The 20263-nt window shown below is 42.3% G+C and overlaps 2 protein-coding genes across 4 annotated transcripts; both read left to right on the forward strand.

The window, feature by feature from the left end:
• The first annotated feature begins 2443 nt into the window (after positions 1-2443).
• On the forward strand, positions 2444-14747 carry wdr81 (WD repeat domain 81). 3 transcript variants are annotated; one of them, XM_010792488.1, is made up of 12 exons: positions 2444-2720; positions 3477-3969; positions 4235-7800; positions 7886-7993; positions 8161-8360; positions 8451-8632; positions 8892-9057; positions 9467-9632; positions 9726-10535; positions 10637-10782; positions 10917-11099; positions 13577-14747. In XM_010792488.1, exons 2-12 carry the CDS (start codon positions 3608-3610, stop codon positions 13901-13903), a joined length of 6216 nt encoding a protein of 2071 aa, XP_010790790.1. In that variant the 5' UTR covers positions 2444-2720; positions 3477-3607; the 3' UTR covers positions 13904-14747. The 3 variants fall into 3 exon arrangements, with proteins under 3 accessions (XP_010790790.1, XP_010790789.1, XP_010790791.1); XM_010792487.1 differs by having other exon boundaries at positions 2444-2701; XM_010792489.1 differs by having other exon boundaries at positions 2444-2701; positions 3541-3969.
• A 1221-nt stretch (positions 14748-15968) lies between these two features.
• Positions 15969-19344, forward strand: serpinf2b (serpin peptidase inhibitor, clade F (alpha-2 antiplasmin, pigment epithelium derived factor), member 2b). The gene is made up of 9 exons (XM_010792493.1): positions 15969-16097; positions 16851-16921; positions 17042-17116; positions 17225-17507; positions 17672-17815; positions 17967-18155; positions 18336-18478; positions 18588-18792; positions 18912-19344. Exons 2-9 carry the CDS (start codon positions 16868-16870, stop codon positions 19262-19264), a joined length of 1446 nt encoding a protein of 481 aa, XP_010790795.1. The 5' UTR covers positions 15969-16097; positions 16851-16867; the 3' UTR covers positions 19265-19344.
• Positions 19345-20263: the final 919 nt, after the last annotated feature.

Below are 20263 nucleotides of genomic sequence, written 5' to 3' on the forward strand. Positions count from 1 at the left end.
GTTTGCTGCTTGATGACGTCACATTTGTCGAATTCAAAAACCCTATGAGCGAGACTGTTTCTAGCCGGGTGCGGTGGCGCGCGCCTGTAATCCAAGTTACTGGGAGGCTGAGGCTGGCGAAGCGTTTGAGCTCAGGAGATCTGAGCTGCAGCGGACTATGCCGATCGGGTGTCCGCACTAAGTTCGGTATCGATATGGTGCTCCTGGGGGAGCTCGGGACCACCAGGTCGTCTAAGGAGGGGTGCACCGGCCAAGGCCGGAGACGGAGCAGGCCAAAGCCCCCGTGCCGCTCAGTAGTGGGATCGCGCCTGTGAATAGACGTTGTAGAGCAGCCTGTGTAATACAGCGGGACCCAGTCTTTTTAACTCAAAAATAATATACTACAACAACTCAGACATGCAAACATTATATTTTTCCACCACACTGCAGCTTCATCGCTGCCTTTTTATCTTCTTGTTCTCATGAAAAACACTCACGAAGCTGCTGATCTGCGTGTCCTACACTGCCTCCACCTGGAGGGAACCTGTAACTACATCAACAACAGTGAATATAAACTAATAAGAGTCTCATAGTAAAACTGTAAATTCAAATATTCTGCAGCAGGACATACTTTATCATTGCTTGAATATTGGTGGTTTATTATAGTGAAATGTGGCACTGTAACGACTGTTACGACAACGACTGTGTTTCACATTTAAAAAACACCATAAAAAAAATTAAACGTATGTCCAGGTTATGGGTACCAGCAGGGGGGAGCGATTTAAAAAAAAAAATACAACACAAGGCCAGCTTTTAATGAAGGAGAAATATATCGAAAGATATTATCAGCCTTACTTATTTTCATTTAACGTTTTTTTTCTTTTCTTGTTTTGGCCTAAAATAAACAGCCAGATAGTTCATATTGCCCAACCAACCACCCCCTCTATTTACATGAAATAGTTCGGTCCTGGCAAAAAAAATAGGTGCGAAAGGTATTTGGTTGCAGAGTGAGGAAACATGAGAGTGAAAAGAAATGGCGATAAATGTCACCCAATTTTTCACATAGAGTGTTAGCTGTAGTTCCTGAGTGGTTCAAAGTAGGCTACTACCTGCAAGCTCAGTCCTCAGTTACACAGGCAACGTGTGCTCCCCTAACATTAGCTAACTTATGTATCTATATTTGTCGGGTTCCTTCTTCCTTCTTTTTGCAATGTAAGCAATAGAAACACTTTATTATTCTGCTGTATATAATAATTTAATTTAATTTATAAAACCCTGCCTGTTACACATAGGGGAGAGTGGGGTAAGTTGAGCCATTTTTTAGTTATGCTGTCCTCTAAGCAAGGAGAAATGACACATAGTAAAAATGAAAACACACACCTATAATTCAGGATGTCTCCGATCAATGGCAATGATAATAATTAATATTTGATCAAGGGCAGTGAAAATATTAGTTCTTAAAAAAAAAGTCTTGTGGCTCAACTTGCCCCAGTGTCGGGGTAAGTTGATCCAGGTCAGGGGGTGAATGGAACCACGGTTCAAACCTGGGCATCCCTGTTCAAACCTGGGCATACCTACAAAAAATCTTAAAGGTAACTAACAATAAATAACAAACCAAATACAAGATTAGTTTTTCAAATATTTTTAATATAAATTTCGATTGAATTGATTGATTTTTTTTTAACATGTTAAAAGGAAAAGTAATCACACAAATGGTGATACAATTTCATACATCTTACCAATCAAACACAGGGTAAATTCAACTTTAAATGTAGCCTACAATGAGCTCTTATTATCAACTTGGCCTACTTTCATTCATTACGCTGCCAACACATCAACATATACAATATGTGTGTTTAAACCTGGAAACTTTTTTTTTGACATGACAGCCGATATAGCTGACATCTAGAACATTTACTTTGACAAGCAAAAAACGTTTTTTGTAAAAATGGTTACTTACCAGACCACAATGAGTATCTCTCTTTCACAGACAATGAAAAATGGGTGGAGCTTGCATAATTTCTGGTCACTTGATTACAACTATAAGGCGTTGCCTGGTTAGAGGGGGTGGTTCAATTAACCACTGGCTCAACTTACCCCCTTCTCCCCTACTGTAATGACAATTGACAATCTTCACAATATGCTGAAGATTCCAACCCGTCCTTGTGCATTGTCAGGTTATAGTACCAAAACAGTATAAAACAGGTGCTACTTAGTAGGAAACACATATCAGAGAGAATGAAATGAAATGATTGGGAGCAGAATATGTTTTGCCAGGAGAACAGGGTTGATGGAAAACATCAGATAAATCCAACACGACAGGAGTCAACTCACTCCAGGAGTCAACTCACTCCAGGAGATGGCAGTAATGCACCATAGAGCCAGGATCCAAGCTGCCTTTCTACCCAAAGGAAGAAGAAACTTCAGCAACAGTGATCACATCAGGGATCACATGAGATGGGGCTGGTGTTGTGTCACGTGAGGTGGCTCTTCTTAAACATGGCTCCAACTAGCACTGAACAAAAACATAATCGGCTGACTGACTGTCGTCTTTCCGCTGTCACGCTTCAGTAGACATCAGAAAAATGAGGGAACTAAATGACGCCCCGCTGTATGTCCTCGTTTTATAAAGTTACTGTTGCACAAACTCAACATGCATGAAACTGGAGGTGCACCGTTAGCTTAACGCTAGCCAGCTGTCAACTGATCCAAGTGGTGATAGGTGAGCTAAATATTAAACAGTGAGTGTTGTTCTTCCGAAATTACCGTGTAGTAACATTGAACTATTATGGCTGCTCTTGTTTAGCTTTGTGTCAATTATGTTTGTAACTATTTAAGAGTTGTTTTGCTTGTTTGAATGAGGTATTGTTCGTTAGCCCCTTCCTTAAGCTAACTGTTAGCGCTAGGTTGACGTAAGTTCCTCAATAGTGTTTCTAAAACGTATTAAAGCTGCAATCTCTCTCATATAATAAACAACGCGACCGAGGCTGTCATTAGCTTAAAAATCATAACCGTGTGTGGTTTGAGGCTTACAATATTTAGAGTTTCGCTTTAAATTGGGCTATATCTATTGTTGATGTTATCTCTGTCAGACAGCTAGCAGCGTAGCTAACGTTATACTAAATCCATTCAAACTTCTGGTAACCTATTACCGTTTTGGACATTTTTTGTAGGTAAAGGGACATTTAGCAACATGCAATAAGCCCACGGGTAATAGTTTATTTGTGGTAAATGTACAATTTAAATCACATTAGACTTGTGGTGATTTGGCGGTAGCAAGAAGTAGTCATGTGAGCAGTGCTGAGCTGAAACTTCAGGAACTTTGAAAAGGACAAGTTATTGATATCATGCATTCACTCAAACATATCTCCTTCATTGCGCCACCCTTATTTTCTCCTCTGTCGAAAACAACAACATTTCTCATCACAACCTTGCAGTGCAAAAAGCTTTATAACCTTATCTAGTTTTCCATTTGTGGTTTTTGATCATTTCTGCAGGTGGAAGAGTAGATTAAGTCTGCCCTTGGTGACTTTGATTTCTTCCTCCATGAATGTCTGACAGTGGTCCTTGTGGGAGACAGCTAAGCATACACAGCAGGATATTTCGTGACTCTTAACAAGCACTTACCATGGATTGGCTGATGCGTGCAGTTGAAAAGGACCTGGGGATTGACCGGAGGCAGCAAGGCCCTGGTCCCCGTCCCAGGGAGCTCATAGCCCTTGTGCCTACGCGCTGGGTGATGGGACTGAGGGAGAGAAGGATCATGCGATGTGCTCGCTTTGACTGCATCAGTGAGCCTGAAATTCGCACTTATCTTCAGTGTTCCCAAGCGAAGTTGCCAACTGGCTGGACCCGAGTGTGCATTCAGGGTCTGAGGAAAAGCAAGCTTAGCTACAGATTGGCCAGAGACCCCTGCCATCAACAAATGGAATTCATGTCACAGGATTCCTATGTCAAAACCATGCAGTGTGTGTCACAGCAAAATGTCAGGTTGGTGATACAAACTCTGATATTCTGTTATTCTATCCTTTAAAATGTAAATGTAAATCTGCAAAAAAATTAAAAACAGGTTACTTTATAAACTAATGTATCTAGCAAAATGCTGCTTGATGCTTTTGTCCGTAAACCATTCATTTAAAAGGTATCAGTTTACACTCTGTTTTACTGTATGATATACATTTAGTTTTAACAAGTGTAAAAAGTAAAAATAATACAGATAACAATGATTTTCCTTTTGTCTTTTTCCCTTTCACAGGAATTTGTGGCGTGATGCTCATTACAAACGTGTGCAAGCATATGCCGGAGCCAGTGAACAGATGCATGTTGCAGCTGTAGATTCGGTGCGTCATGCTCTGCAAAGGCTCTTCAATTCCACATTCATCTCATCTGACAGAGTGTCCCCATCACTTTCTCCAGCCAGAGAGAAAGAGAAAGAAAACTGTCTGCCATCCAGTTCCTCTTGCTTCTCCAAGTCCCAGACGGACCATCTGTGTCCTAATGTTCTGCCTGCAGAGTGTCTGCTCGAGACGGCTGAGATGCTCTATGTAATCCTACCTTATACTCAGTATTCACTCCATGACATTGTCTCCTTCAGCCCAGCCAAGCTCGCTAACAGCCATGCCAAAGTGTTGTTCATTCTCTATCAGTTACTGACAGCCCTGCAGGGATGTCATGCAGCAGGGCTGTCTTGTGGAGAACTCTCCCTGCAGGACATTGCTGTAGATGAGCAGCTCTGCAGTCGTCTCAAACTCAACTTGGCTCATTATGAGGAACTGGGGACTGAATGGGATGCAAACAGCGCAACTGGCAGACAAATGCCAAAAAGTGCCCTGCCAAGGAACAATGTATGTGTGAGCCAAGAGAATAAAACAATTTGCGAAGACTGCTTTGATGAGCTTAAGAAGTTGGTTTTGGACTGGGTCCATGGTCGAGTCAGTAACTTCCGCTACTTGATGGAACTCAGCAGGTTAGCAGGAAGACGAGAAGGAGACCCCAACTATCACCCAGTGCTGCCTTGGGTGGTTGATTTCACTGTGCCATTTGGAAAACCCCGAGACCTCAGGAGGTCAAAGTTCAGGCTCAACAAAGGAGATAAGCAGCTGGACTTCACGTATGAGATGACCAAAGAGGCTTTGGCTGCTGCATCGGGTGGTGGGATTGGTGGAAGCGGAGTTGGCGGAGACCTTGGTGGCTCTATAGGTGCTGGCGGTGCTGGACCGTCTGACCATCTCCATGTACCTCATCACATATCTGATGTGCTCTCAGACATTACGTACTATGTCTACAAAGCCCGACAGACACCCAAGTCAGTGTTGTGCAGCCATGTTAGATCGCAGTGGGAGCCCAATGAATACCCAGCCAGTATGGAGCGCATGCAGAGCTGGACCCCAGATGAGTGCATTCCAGAGTTCTACACAGATCCCTCCATTTTCCGCTCAATCCACCCCGACATGCCAGATTTGGATGTGCCTTCCTGGTGCAAGTCATGCGAGGAGTTTATAGAGATCCATCGGCGCCTTCTGGAGAGCAAAGAGGTGTCCCAGTATTTGCATCACTGGATAGATCTCACATTTGGCTATAAGCTCTCTGGTAAAGAAGCTGTCAAAGCCAAGAATGTGTGCCTGCACCTGGTTGACCACCACACCAATCTGACTACCTATGGTGTGGTTCAGCTGTTTGACCAGCCCCACCCGCCACGCTTATCTCCCTCCCTGTACGCCTCAGCAGAACCTCCTCTCCTTGGCCTTGCTGCTCTTAACGTGCCTTCTCTACACATCCCTCAAGTCAAGACAGCGGCTGATACTGTGGATGGAATGGTACCAGAGTCCACAGGGTGTGAGTCCAGTAGCTGGACCATGGTAGACAGAGATGAGGAGCTCGAACAAGGTATGGAAGCTCTGGACTCATTAGCGTCTGCCGGCTCATCCAGCTCTGTGTCCAGCGCTGTGCCAATGCCAAGCGTCAGGACGGCAGGAGGAAAGATGGTTGGAGACCACGCAGCACTTATTGTTTCTCAGTCCCCAAGTTCATTCCCTGGTGATTTCACAGGGGGCTTAGGCCCTGGTTTACGAAGTGCCATGTTACAAAGAGGTGGGTCAACAAACATAAAACATGGAGAGGGGAGTTTGACTGCCACCAATGTAGAGGAAATCAAGATTGTCCTCCCTGAAGGCTTTAATCCATTGCAGCCTTTGGAAGAGCTGGAGAGGCTGAACAATTTCCTGGTGAAGAGTCTGCATGCTGAAGTATTGCATCCTGCAGGATCTACTGACTGCATGAGAGACGGTGTCGTACTTGAATCTCTACTCTCTCACACACAGCTCTACCAAAGAGACATGCAGGCCCTTGGTGTTCTCATCGCGGAGATATTCTACGCCTCTAAACTCAGAGGACTGAAGGCAGGCACTCCCCTGAGACAGCGTTTCCAAGCTGTTATGAAGCTCTGCTCTGCCAGCCTCCGTGATGTGCCACTGTCTTTTCACCACGCTCTTGAGACACTGCTTCTAATAGAGAAGCACTCTGGTATGGCAAATAGAAATGTACCAGATTGCCCAAGTCCACTCCTTTTCAAATATGAACCCATCTGCGATGGTCTCCCTCCCCCAAGCCCCTGCCAGTTTCTGAACCCAATCATCACCCCCTTTCCTTTCCCTTCCTATTTTGAAGCACTTCATGGTTTTATCTTTTCCTACCACTCCAAGATGGAGACTACTTGTAGTCTTCAAGGAAGAGATGTTGTCTTTCACCTGTGGCAGCAGCTTGAAACACTGTTGCGGGGAAACATCACAGGGGAGGGTCTTGAGATTCTCTTGCCCTTCATTCTGGCCCTCATGCTTGAGGAGTCCACTGCTGTCTATGCAGCTTGGTACCTCTTCGAGCCCATCTCTGGAGTACTGGGTCCCAGAAATGCAAACAAGTACTTATTGAAGCCACTGATCAACGTTTATGAAAACCCTCACTGCCTCAGAGGACGTTTCTATCTCTACACTGACTGTTTTATTCTACAGCTGATAGTGAGGCTCGGTCTGCAGGCCTTTCTGTCCAGCCTTCTTCCCCATGTGCTGCAGGTCATCACTGGCTTTGAAAGCTCCATCTCAGGCTCTGGCGAGGAATCTTGCAAAGGGTTGAGGGGTGCTCAATGTAATCTAGGAGAGGAAGAAGAAGAGGACTTTCAGTGTGGAGAAGTGCGGCCACCATCTGGGACTGTTAGCGGCAATATGGGAGGTGGCAGTGGTGCCAGTGGAGGAGTAGGGGTGGGGGGAGAGACAGGGATGGTTGATTACTCCTCTGGCATTAGTCTGAATGACCAAGTGTTTCTCTCAGAGGCAGAGGACTTTCAGAATGGGTTTTATGTAAACAGTGGAGCAGCTGCCGGGAAACAGCAGAGCCAGAACTCTGCAGCCAAGGATCAAGACCAGGAGTCTCTAAGTGTGGGGAAGCTAAGTGACAAAAGCAGTACAAGTGAGCTCTCCCTGGGTGACGGAGACTCAATGCGGGATAGAGCCAGTCTCAAATCAGCTGACAGCAGCCAGGACTTGAAACAAGCTAGCGAGGGAGAGGAGGGTGGCGAGCTGGAGGAGGAGGAGGTGACTGAGACAAATGAGGGTAGAGAGGGGACAGAAGACTCTAATGGTGCCAACATGGAGCTCACCCTTTCTGGTTTCACCGAGGCTTCGGGAGCTACAGTTGCCACTCTGGAGACTGAGTTTGTGAAAGGAGTGGAGCTGGATGACACTGAGCAAGGCATTGTGGGAGAGCAAGAGGAGGATGACCATGATCAATCAGATGAGTCTGGGGAGAAAGAGCAAAAGATTCTTCTTGGTGAGTGAATAGTTTTTAGTTTATGTAAGGGATTTGCTTATTAATAGATGATGTCTAATGGTTTTATTCATGTCTTCACACACAGATACTGTCTGCAAAACGGTCCGGTGGCTGTCAGCAAAGCTTGGACCAACAGTGACGTCGCGATATGTAGCCAGAAATTTGCTGCGGTTGCTCACAAATTGTTACATTGGTACTTAAAAGCATAATATAAAGTTGATGTTCATTGCCATTTCTACACTGTAGCTTATGTGCATATGACATTAAAACCTTTGAATCTTAAATCATGCTGTTTTGAATTTTGACCTAGTATCATGTGCTGCTGCTTCACCATGTTGTTCTCATGTGCCCTGCCTGTAGGGATTGAAAAACATCAGTTTGTGACGGTTGCATCTGAGGAGAGCAGTGTGGAGGGTGTAGGAATGGGCAGTGTCTATGAGAAGAAACCTGTTGTTGGTGACCAGACAGCAACGCCGGTGTTGGACTGCCTCATCTACATAGCTCAACTCTATGGAGAGCCTGTACTCACTTACCAGTACCTGCCTTATATAGGATATCTGGTAAGGCATAAGAATGTCAATCACAGCTAAATAAGATTATTGTGGGAAAATGACTAACAACATTTTCTTTGATTTCACAAACATTTCCAGGTTTCTCCACCTTCTTCGCAGCGTCTCAACACACGTAAGGAGGCAAGTCTGCTTGGAGCTGTTGCACTTACACAGAAGATCATCGTCTTTCTCTCTGATACAACTCTAATGGACATGCTTATGAAGATCAACGTGGATGTGCTCCTGCCCCTACTGGACTTGCTCACCACCCCCTGCATGGGGTAAGTAACACACATACAACCACGCACATACTTTAGATCTAAGTTGAGTTATGATACTGATTAATTATGCAAACAGCATGACAAATAGTATAATCTTTCTGGAATGTTGATTATATTTTAATTGAACAAATATTTTTGAACTCAATGTCATTTTCATTTTTATGTTGCTATGGAGTATAATCAAAAAACAATACAAAGAAATAAACAATACATCCGTCATCCATCCTCTGCTTGGTTTGATCCATTCTGCTGTACCCAGGTTCCCCAGCGGGGTGCAGACACGCACTGCTGTCTGTCTCAAGACACTCAGCCTGATGGCTCTCATCTGTCTCCGCATCGGGAGGGAGATGGTGCAGCAGCATATGGCTGACACCCTGCGACGTTTTTTTGCCGTTTTCTCTCTGCTGCATTATTTGCAGCCCCAGGTATGCACACACACACACACACACACACACACACACACACACACACACACACACACACACACACACACACACACACACACACACACACACACGCACACACACAGAGAATTACACATTAAGGCTGAGAAATGATGTCAAGTTTATTTCTAGAATGCTTTCAAATCAAGCAGATCTGTCACAAAGAGCTTTACAAAACCATAAGACAGAAGATAATATGGATCAAAATAAACGAGAAGACAGAAATTTGGAATACAAACAGTCAGACAGAGGGAGAGAAAAGCGTGTATGTATTTTTCAACACGGCAGGATTCATTTGTCTTTTTGCAATAGATAATTTAGTAGATTCTTCATGTTGTTTTACCCATGCCTTTTGAGAATTGAATTGTAAAACAGAGATGTGTTAATGTAGCTGGACAGCGCCCCTCGCAGAGTTGTGGGAGAAGTCGTGGTTGTTGACGTCTGCACACCAGAAGAGTCGAATGTGACTTATGAGTTGGGGGTGTTGGAGGAGCTACAGTCTGTGTTCAACCCTGAGATGGCCCACGCCTCTTACATCCCTTTCTACTGCCTCATAGGTAGGAGGAACGCAGTACTTTTTTACTGAAATCTATCAAATGTTCACAATTCAGTGGTATACATCAGTGAATGATGCATTGTTATTTCTGTAGGTGACATGGCAATTCGGAGACTGGTTCCCAACCACGAGCTGGTATGGCAGTTGGCCCAGTCCTACCATCAAAGTTTGCATCAGGGGAGTGCAGAGACGTACCCAACAGCAGGGTCGAGGTCAGAGCTGCCTTCCTCCTCCATGGGTGTCTCCTCTGGTCTTGGCGGACGTGTGGGTGGCAGCCCCTTCCCTGCCCCTTCTAACAGCTTAATGGGAGACTCCCTCCCTGAGTCAGGCACTTTCGGGAGTCACCTGGTAGGGAACCGGATCCAAGTGTCCCGGGAAAGTAGTTATGATGCTACTTCGAACCTGGGTTTAGCCAACTCTTGGGGACGCTCCAGCCATACCGCCACATCCACATTCACCACTTCATCTGTCGGCACAGCGTCCTTCTCCTCTTCCTGGGTGACGGGACCCACCCCAGAGGACAGTGCCCTGAAGCAGGAGCTCCCTCGCAGCAGCCGCTCTCTGCAGGGCAACTGGCTGGCCTACTGGCAGTACGAGATCGGCCTCAACCAGCAGGATCCACATTTTCACTTTCACCAGATCCGACTGCAAAGCTTCCTGGGTCACTCCGGCCCCATAAAGTGTTTGGCACCGCTGGCAGGGGAGGACTACTTCCTCTCTGGCAGCAAAGACAAGACTGTGAAGCTTTGGCCTCTCTATAACCACGGTGATGGAACACAGGAGGTGGAACCCAGGCACACATATAACGACCATCGAAAGTCAATCTTTTATGTTGGACAGCTAGAGGCTTCACAGGAGATCGTCAGCTGCGACGGGACCGTGCACCTGTGGGATCAGTACACAGGTAAGAGAGATATGGCGTTAGTTATAGGAGATGAAAACAAAAATGGGGGAATTAAATATCTGTGCTGTTTTTTGTAAATAGACCCCCTCTGTTTTCCTTAGGCAAGCAGATTCGCTCGTATGAAGCCGTGGATGGGAAGAATCCGATTACAGCTGTCACCACCATGCCAGCCCCACACTGCAGTGTTGTGTTTGGCAGCGCAGATTCGATTCTCCGCTTCATCGATCCTCGCAAACCTGGATTTCAGGTATCAATTTCAGTTTGCAAGCTCATTCTGCCATACAACATAAACCAATTAGCATGCCATTAATCTTTTTTACAGTTCTGCACTATAGAGTTATTTCAGAGTTGACAGTGACAAATCTTCCCCTGTGTCCCCAGCATGAATTTCGTCTGGCGTACAACAATGTGGGCGCTGGGCTCATCCGCTACCTGGCAGTGAGCCCCTCAGGGCGCACCGTGGCTGCAGGTTTCTCATCTGGATTCATTGTTCTGCTGGATGCACGCACTGGACTTATTCTGAAGGGCTGGCCAGCTCATGAGGGAGATATCCTCCAAATGAAGGTATACTTAAAGTGTGTGTGTGTGTGTGTGTGTGTGTGTGTGTGTGTGTGTGTGTGTGTGTGTGTGTGTGTGTGTGTGTGTGTGTGTGTGTGTGTGTGTGTGTGTGTGTGTTTGCCTGTGTTTGAGAGAGAGAGTGTGTGTGTGTGTGGTGTGTTGTGGTGGTGTGTGTGTGTCCTTGACTTCGCTATACCCTGAGTAGGGGCTTTGTTCTTTTTGTACTTTAAATGACCGCAGCTCAGTACCCAAGTCAAAAACAATAATTCGAGTCAAAGCGAGAGAGGGACGACAAGTATCCCCGCCAACAGGTATCTGGTAACACTTGACTGGAAGCGATGCAACCAGCCAGCGGACTAACCCTGTAGCGCGAGCAGGCTCCAGCTGTATTCCAAGATTCACCTTTTATTAAGGATAAAGGATTCATCTAGTTATTTCAAAATATTTTTTGGTAACATAAGGTACATGAGTAAGATGTGTTGTAAGTTGGGCATAGATGAATGCTCATAATTTATTATGTGTGAACATAANATGATGATGGTGATAAAGAATGCATCTAACGTTCCGTTGTTCATTATAATAAAAAAACAGAGCATTAAACAAACCATCATGCTCTTACTTTGAAATCATGCGGAAATGTCGTCATCAGCAGTCCATCACGTGGTTTCCGAAAATAACCGAGTGACACGAGTAGATTTTAGCGGAGACCGGCGGAAAATATGTCTCAAAATTCCGTGTGTGTAAAAAGACGATCCACAAGCAGAAATGTGAGATCCACGAGCAGAGATTTGAGATCCGCAAGCGCATTTTTGGTCGACAAATACAAAATGGATTCACAAATGCCTGATTGAAAGTTGTTAATGTTAAAGAGATATTCACAGATCTTTTTTTTATTTGTGAAAATATTTAGCGTATTTGCAAATCCGTTTTACACTTGCACATTTATTTGTGAGTTTGCAAATCTTTTAAATGGATTTGTGGATGGTGTTTTACATTTACAAATCACATATTTAGACACAAATTATTTTTATGTTCACACAAATAATGATGAGACATATCTATGCCCATATGTAAGTCATAAGATAAAAACACTTCAATGACCAGCATTCAACAGAGGAAGAAATATGTCCGTCTGTTTGGGTTTGATTAACTTTATATTGTAAATATAAGGAAGATCATATCATTGTGATAATGTGTTGTTTATATCAGATAAAAACACCTATAGCAACCACAATTTAAGTCAGAACTCGAGGGTGTTTATATTGTCTCCATTTAGCAGATTTCTAGGTTTTGTTGCAACCACCAGAACCTGAGAGTAGTATTTCCCAATAAGGCTTCTGGATGGCTACTACTGTGAACATCACAGCCCACGCAGTGCACGTAGTCCAGTTTATCACCTGCCACTTGTTTTGACTCTTTTTCTTTGAGTTACCCACATCCAATGTCTCTCCTCGACCTGCTAGTGGGGTAAAGAATTTTAGCATCATTTTGAGTTGAGAGCTTGTTGTAAGAAGTGTATTACTGATGGTTTGCAGAGCCCCACATGCCTCATCCTTAAACAAATGAAGTACAAATATTTTATCAAATGCAATTGGTTCGCAATTTTCAGAAAAAGTACTCCTGTTTTTCGATGTACATTCAGCCTGTATTGGAATAGGTGCAATAAAATGTGTCATCATTTAGTACCATATAGTCTGTAAAAACCTGAGCTGATGCCTGATATCAGTACTGCCCCAAAAGATTGCCAGAAAAAATGTGTCAGATTCTGTTCCCGTATTTGACCACATGACATTCTCAAGCCCAAAGGTGGGGCTCTACTGTTGGATGATAAATATTCAAGAAGGTCAGCGAAGTGACTTCTATTTTGACATTACCCAAGAGTAGTGGTGTAGCGATATTAAGTGGTGCAGGGATGGTGAAAGTTGTACCCGGCAGGTCTGCTGTCAACAGTGAGCAGGTTTGAGCAAACTTTATTTAACCCCACATTAGGTCAAGGATTTTATCTCTAGTTTTAAAAGCACAAGTTTAGGCAAATATGGACACAGGTTACTCATTAGAAAGACCACAGTGGTTCTCATTGGCGCATTTATATTACTCAGACTTCCCTCTCAATTCGTATCATCTAAGTGGCTATCTTTCTGGGAAATTCTTAACAAATAGACTTTGTTGTATTGATTTAATTAGAAATCTAAAATAATTTGCTTAGTATTGTTCCTGTACCCTAAACCTTAGAATGTGACTGATAATCTTTAAATGTAAGCTTTATAGTGGCAGTCAGTCGAAGAAGCTGATATATGTATGCTGTCGTCTGCCACAAGTTTCTGTTTCAAGCTTTTTCAATTGAAAAGGTATCCTATTTTGTTCATATATCTTTTAATTTAATGAAAACATATTTTTTAAAAGGGATGCTGGAAAACTGCCAATGTTTCCTGTGATATGGCATGGACAGTTGGTCACTTCCTGTCTTGTGTTTTACTTTTCAGGCTTCAGATGGAAACTTGGTCATCAGCTCCTCCACCGACTACACACTCGCTGTGTGGAAAGATCTGGAGCACAAGCCTCTTCGCCAGTACAAATCTCAGTCTGACCCCATCCACGCCTTTGACCTGTACGGTTCAGAGATTGTGACCGGAACAGTGGCTAACAAGATCGGGGTGTACTCCATGGCAGATATCTCCTTGAGCCCTGTTAGCAGCACAAAGCTGAGCACAGAGAACTTCCGCGGCACTCTGACCAGCCTGGCCGTCCTGCCCACCAAGAGGCTCCTGCTCCTGGGCTCTGAGAACGGGGCCATACGGCTGCTAGCTTAGGGGAAATCAATCCCAGTTAAACTAAACACTCTTACCGCTGACTTTAAAAGTGTCTTATTCCCCTAGACACCAGGTGTCTTGGCTTCCTCTGTCCCCTCTCCTGTTCTTAAGGTCAATTGAATCCAGTAGGGTATTTTCTCTAAATTGCTTTTAAGATGGAGCAGCACAAGTAAAGAAATTGTATGAGCTTCATGTCTCCGAATCCTGCCTGTGAGGCTGATGGCACAGAATTTGAGGAGCAAGAAATGTGTGCTACGCATTTAACATTCTTCATGTACAGTTAATCCCATGGTATTAAAAAAAAAAAAAAAAAAAGCGCTAGATAAGATATAATCGGTTATTCTTATCTTGACAAGGTCATTAATTCTTTTGATACGGCCAGTTATTCTGATCAAAAGAATTAATACAAAGATGTGCTCAGGAAGGTGGAACCAAACATGGCTCTTACGTATTTACACTTTCCAAATGGATGCATAACAACACCAAAAAAACATTGACCTCAATTTTTATTTCCCTCGATGTTAGAAAACGTGTGTCCAAATGCACTGATTAAACTATGCAGTATTTGTAGATCAAATCTTTGTTTGTGTTAGCGTTGCTCAGTGTTTCTTAAGAGTTGTTCTAGTATTTGTGTATACATCATGAACAATAAAAGTCCACACTCTGTTTTATATGAAAGTTTAGGTGCGTGGTGACACTTAAATTGACGTCACATACTAAAGTAATTAACTGATGCACAGCCTTTCTTCTACTGCACAAGTATGGCCTGAATTGTAACATTTAGATTCGCACTCAGATTTTAAAGAATGAATGTTTTTATCCACTAATAAATTACTTGAAGTTGCTTTGGGATTTTTTTAAACCTTGTTTAGGGATTTTTGATCTAGCAGTCAGAGACTGTAGCAACATTACACCGGGGGTGTATCAGAGCAGGGGCCACTGGAATGGGCTGTTGGACTCACCACTTTCTAATTTCTAAATACAAATGCTGACATAGGAACAGTCAATGCCAAGATAAACAGTTTTGTATTATAACGTTTATATTAACTGCATATTACTATATATGAAAAAAGAGTTAGAAATCAATAAAAAATGTGGTTTCTCTGGCTCCTTATCGTGTGCAAATTAATACAAAGTAGATTTTTGTTTCTGATATTTTCCCAATTTCCACAAAACGCGGAACACAACATTTCAACGCTCATTAGGATTCAACCATCACAGCACTCTTCTTATATCACTGTCATGGTATAATACAACTTTGCCTACTTTTTCTAATTATTTGCCAAATACAAATGTACTACACACCATTTGAGATTTTTGGTGGGTTTTTTGTAAACCTGGAGTCAAAGCTCAACATTTAAAAAACGATAAACTTTGTTTTGAAAAGAAAATGTGTAGTTGCACATGGATAATTGGTTACAATTGTTTCACAACCACTTTGAACATTTTAAGAAAAGTCCATGAAAACACTTATTTATTAACTGGATTAATTAGAAATTGCTTCCATGTTTATTTTGGTGTTCCAGTTCTGTGTGATTCACCTGGATTCATCATGACTCCCAGCCTTGCTTACCGATCCTGGCTGTGTCACTTTAGAGCTCAGATTGGACAAAGTCCCCTCTTGTGTTTGCAGATGGCTGTCATGTGATCTAAAAGATATCACTTCACGAAATTCTCAGAAATATATGTTTCATTTTATGTTGCTTTAATCAAATCTTCCCCTATCAAGTTATTGCCAGTCACAACATATAGCCCCAGTCTTCCCTAGTAAAATGCAATCACATATTTTCTACGAATTTGTTCAAATAACAAAGTGTGCCTGGGTCATCAAATGAGTAACTCTTGTGACAGCAAGCTGTATTTGTTTGCCCACACAGTGTTAGATTGTCCACACTTTCGCAATTAATCTGTCATGTTTCCTGTCAAAGATTTAGTAGTGTCATGACATTATCTCCTGCCCATTGACATGCAAAATAGCTAAGCATCTTCAGTCTTCCTTATTCAACCCTGGATGAGTCTCAGTAGCTACATTTACAAACAAGTAGTGGCTTAAATGAGGCCCCAATCAATGTAAGTTGATGTTTAACTGTTTGCTGAGCAAGCGCCAATCTTTTTCTCAAAGGAATTCTGCCATTCGCACTCACTTAGTCGCTCCTTTTTTGGACAAGGCTGGAAGTTTAATTTCTAATTTAAGGTAAGAACGCATTTATATAAACAAACATACTGATTCTATTGTACATTTCAAAAATTGGTGGAACATTATCATTTGTCAGACATTCATGGGTTTTTCATGTTTGTGTAAGGTCTGCAAAGGGGGGCTGTTGTGTTACACCAGTTAATTATTATGATTTTTTCAATGTTATTAGGAGATATATTGACAGATGTACATTGAGAATTATAGTTAAAGGAAGAAACAATGTAATTCAAGTACTGTGCGTCTCTGGATAAAAAGAGGAACAAGCAATACTTTCTGAATATAAGGCTGTAAACGTAATATTTTGAGTTTAAATCTACTTAAAAGGTAGAGTATAAACCACTGAAATAAATTAAAGAAAATACAAAAGGGAGAGTTGTGTGACTGGATACGAAGAGCATTAAAACAATACTTTTGACTTTTAAATTATTTGTATTTTTGTTAGATTTAGAAATGTAATTTTTTTTAAATAACGATTATAGGCACCACAATGTAATTACACTCAGAGGTATATTTTGCCTTAAAAGTGGAATTTCTGTCCCTAAAAGTATGTAGCATTTAACAAAATGTTTTCATATAATGGCTCGAAAAGCCTTGATAACTGCTGAAAACTTTGTTCCTATACAAGGGAGAGCAACTAAGTAGAGTGAACATGTTTGAGACCTAAAAACAATAGAGCTAAGAACCAATGACCAAAAAGTGAAGAATTTTGAACACAAGCGGTATGGTTGTTAACATGTCTCTCTTTCACAGTTACATACAGTAAGGACATGGACCTTCATCTGACACTCCTGTTGATCTGTCTCTGCAGCCAAGGAGTCACTGTAAAGCACTGAAATAACTCATAAATCAATATAAAGATAATGCTCCATGATTAAAATGAATGCTGATTATACAAAGCATGTATACACTGTTGTCTTATAGTATCTTTTTTTTTTTATCAGAAAGCCGAGGCAGCAGAAAATGACTCAATCCCTCTGGTGCCTCTCATTCCTTTGATGCCTAGCCACCCCATAGAGGTAAGATGCTAATCAGTTATGATGTTTTTTTTTCTCCCATTGTGCTTGTCGTGTCACACCATTTACATTTTCCTTGAACTTAACATGTTCTTCTACTGCTGCTTTTAGACGGTAGAAAATGAAACTACAGCCCAACCAGAAACAGCAAATAGCACAGAAGAGAATGTAACTGCAACAACCATACCTGGTATTTCCAATGGAGGCTCATCAGAGGAAGAAGAAGAAAACTGCCTGTCTATTGGCCGAAGCCCAGAGTCCAAGGAGGCCATTGCCGCAGCCATGCAGAAACTGGGTGTGCAGCTGCTTCAGAACCTGGAGACAACGCCAGAGCAGCCAAATGTCATCATAAGTCCTTTGAGCATATCATTAGCGCTCTCCCAACTGGCTTTAGGTAGGCATGTCCTGCTGCAGCTTTTACATGACACATTGTACCCAAACAGCTTCTTCCCTACATATAACCAATTACAACATTCTATAAATTGTGTCAGCAACTTGCCCAGGTTTATATCCCACTGGGGATTATTTTATCATCCAATTATTGCACCTCTTCTGCAGGCGCAGTAAATGAGACAGAGGAGCTGCTGATGCACCATCTCCATGAGCACACTCTCCCCTGCTACCACCAGTCTCTTTATAATGTCTTGGCATATCTCAGAGACAGTGACCTGCGAATTGCCACACGTATCTTCCTGCGCCAAGGTAACTTTCTAGAAATACCATATTAAAACCCGAGACTAAACTTGCAGAATGTTCCTTTTCTTAATATTTCTATTGTAACCTATTGGTGCTGACCCTTATGAGACGACAGAAGAGAAATACAGCCTGAGAGAGTGTGTGTTATGTGTTTTAGGGTTTGAGCCAAAGCAGGAATTTGTCCATGAATCCCAGCGGTTATATGCCTCGGAGCCAGCAGTGTTGGAGAGCCTGGACCAGATAAACGGCTGGGTAGAGAATGCAACGAAAGGAAAGATGACTGACTTCCTGTCTGCTTTGCCACCCAACGTGCTCCTCATGCTAATAAATGCTGTCCATTTCAAAGGTAAAATGTCATCGTCAACAAAATGAGCCTCTTTCTAAAAATCATGGATGCTGAGAATACAAATTTCCCCCAATCCAAGTGGAAATAACAATTGAAATCTCGTGTTATTGCTAATTTTCCTCCAGCTACTTTAGTTTGTGTTATATTGCTGAATAAATGTAAGACCCATGTTCCTCACAGGAGAGTGGATGGCTCGATTTGACCCACGCTTTACCTCCAGAGGTGTGTTCTACCTTGACGATAAGAACATGGTTGATGTTGAAGTGATGGAAGATGCCAAACATCCCTTGAGTTTATTTATTGATAATGAATTGGAGGCCCAGGTAAATTACAGTTTAATCAATAACACTTGCCTCAGTCTTATGTGGAAATAATGATGAATCTATGACAGAAACCAAGTTTTCTACAACACAATTCTATCTTTCTGTGCAGGTGGCGAGTTTCCCATTCCGGAAGTCAATGAGTTTGCTGGTGGTTATGCCCATGTCCGGGCAGTTGAATGTGTCTTCACTAATCGCAAAGCTGAATATCTCTGACCTGCATAGTCGCCTGCCCAAGGCAAGGGCTGTTCAAGTTAAAGTCCCCAAATTCAAACTGGAGTATGCTCAAGACCTAAAAGATGTTTTTACCAAATTGGGTAAGACTTCACTATATCCCATGGACAATGTTTAAGTGATGATATTCAGCACACAAAAACAAACTCTTATGTATCAAACACATTTTTTAATTGGCCATGTTTTCTCTGATCTGTGTTAGGCCTTGGAGACATGTTTTCCAGTCCTAATTTGGCCGGAATGGCAGACGGCCCCCTGCTGGTTTCCAGTGTGATGCATAAGTCCAGCTTTGAGATAAATGAGGAGGGTGCAGAGGCAGCCGCGGCCACAACGGTGGTGATCTCACGAGCATCAAACCCTGTTTTCCACCTCAGCCAACCTTTCTTCTTTGCACTTATAGATAATCTGACAGAAGTGCCAATTTTCATGGGTGTCATTAACAACCCAAATCCTGGAGCTCCTATCTTTCAGAGAGGAGAATCAGCAAGCAAAGATAAAGTGGGATTCCCATTTGATAAGAATCAGGTTGCCTCATTCGGAGGCCCACCTAAGTAGGGACTAATACCTGCACTGCTGTACTAGAGAAAACCCAGAACAAGATCTCTATAATTAACAGAGTAAATACACGATATCACTTATCTGGATTAAAATGTGTGTGGAAACATATTGTTTATGTGTGTCTTTGTTTCTTGTACAATAAACACACTAAGAAGCCCAGTATCTCATGTAAAACCAAATGTTTCTTTACAAAAATGACATTCTTTCTACATTAATAATAATAATAGATTAATTTTGATAGCACTTTTACAGGTGCTCAAAGACACTTTACAGATATAGTAAAAAGAAAAGAACAACAAATAAATATATATAGTTAAAGTTAAAGTCAAATAATTAAAAAAAAAATCACATATTAAAAGCCAGATTGAAGAGGTGAGTTTTTGTGAGTTTTTTGAAGGTGGTGACTGAGGTCAGGCCAGTCTCTGATGGGTTGTGGGAGTGAGTTCCACAGGTTGGCTTCTGGTGAGCGGAGGCAGCGGGAAGGTGTGTGGTGGTGCAGCAGGTCTGTGAGGTAGTAGATTATAAGTAATCAGGAGGACTTTGAAGCCGATTCTTTGACGGACGGGGAGCCAGTGGAGGTTCTGGAGGACGGGACATTACATATATGACATGTCCTGGTCAAGCAACACTTACAATTATAATTAGATCAAATAAATGGTTAAACACCACAGTAAAATATCTTGTTTGAATTGCTTGAGTTAACATTTAGATCCAAATGCAACGCCAATGTCACAGCATTACTGCATCATTGTGTATGTAATTGCATTTTTAAAGACGTCATCTAATGGGCTGAGAAATATAATTTATTTTAATCACATCATTATTAGAAGTAATTTTTAATCTGAAGTTAAACTAATTCACAAAACTGGGAAATGATGAAACAGAAGCGTGTTTATGAAGGCCTGATGTTATTTTACCATTCTTGTTGATTCCATGATACGTTATGGATTGACTGCAATAAAAAGGTGGGGGTTGCAATCACTCATTATTTTTGTA

This window comes from Notothenia coriiceps, unplaced genomic scaffold (genome assembly GCF_000735185.1).
Source record: "Notothenia coriiceps isolate Sejong01 unplaced genomic scaffold, NC01 NC01_scaffold00036509, whole genome shotgun sequence".
Lineage (NCBI taxonomy): Eukaryota > Metazoa > Chordata > Actinopteri > Perciformes > Nototheniidae > Notothenia > Notothenia coriiceps.

Coding starts and splice junctions, on each gene's coding strand:
- wdr81 (XM_010792488.1), top strand. CDS start 3,608: ATGGATTGGCTGATGCGTGCAGTTGAAAAGGACCTGGGGATTGACCGG. Junction 9,633..9,725: donor CCCTTTCTACTGCCTCATAG/GTAGGAGGAACG, acceptor TTATTTCTGTAG/GTGACATGGCAATTCGGAGA. Junction 11,100..13,576: donor GAGATATCCTCCAAATGAAG/GTATACTTAAAG, acceptor TTTACTTTTCAG/GCTTCAGATGGAAACTTGGT.
- serpinf2b (XM_010792493.1), top strand. CDS start 16,868: ATGGACCTTCATCTGACACTCCTGTTGATCTGTCTCTGCAGCCAAGGA. Junction 16,922..17,041: donor TCTGCAGCCAAGGAGTCACT/GTAAAGCACTGA, acceptor TTTTTTTATCAG/AAAGCCGAGGCAGCAGAAAA. Junction 17,816..17,966: donor ACGTATCTTCCTGCGCCAAG/GTAACTTTCTAG, acceptor TATGTGTTTTAG/GGTTTGAGCCAAAGCAGGAA.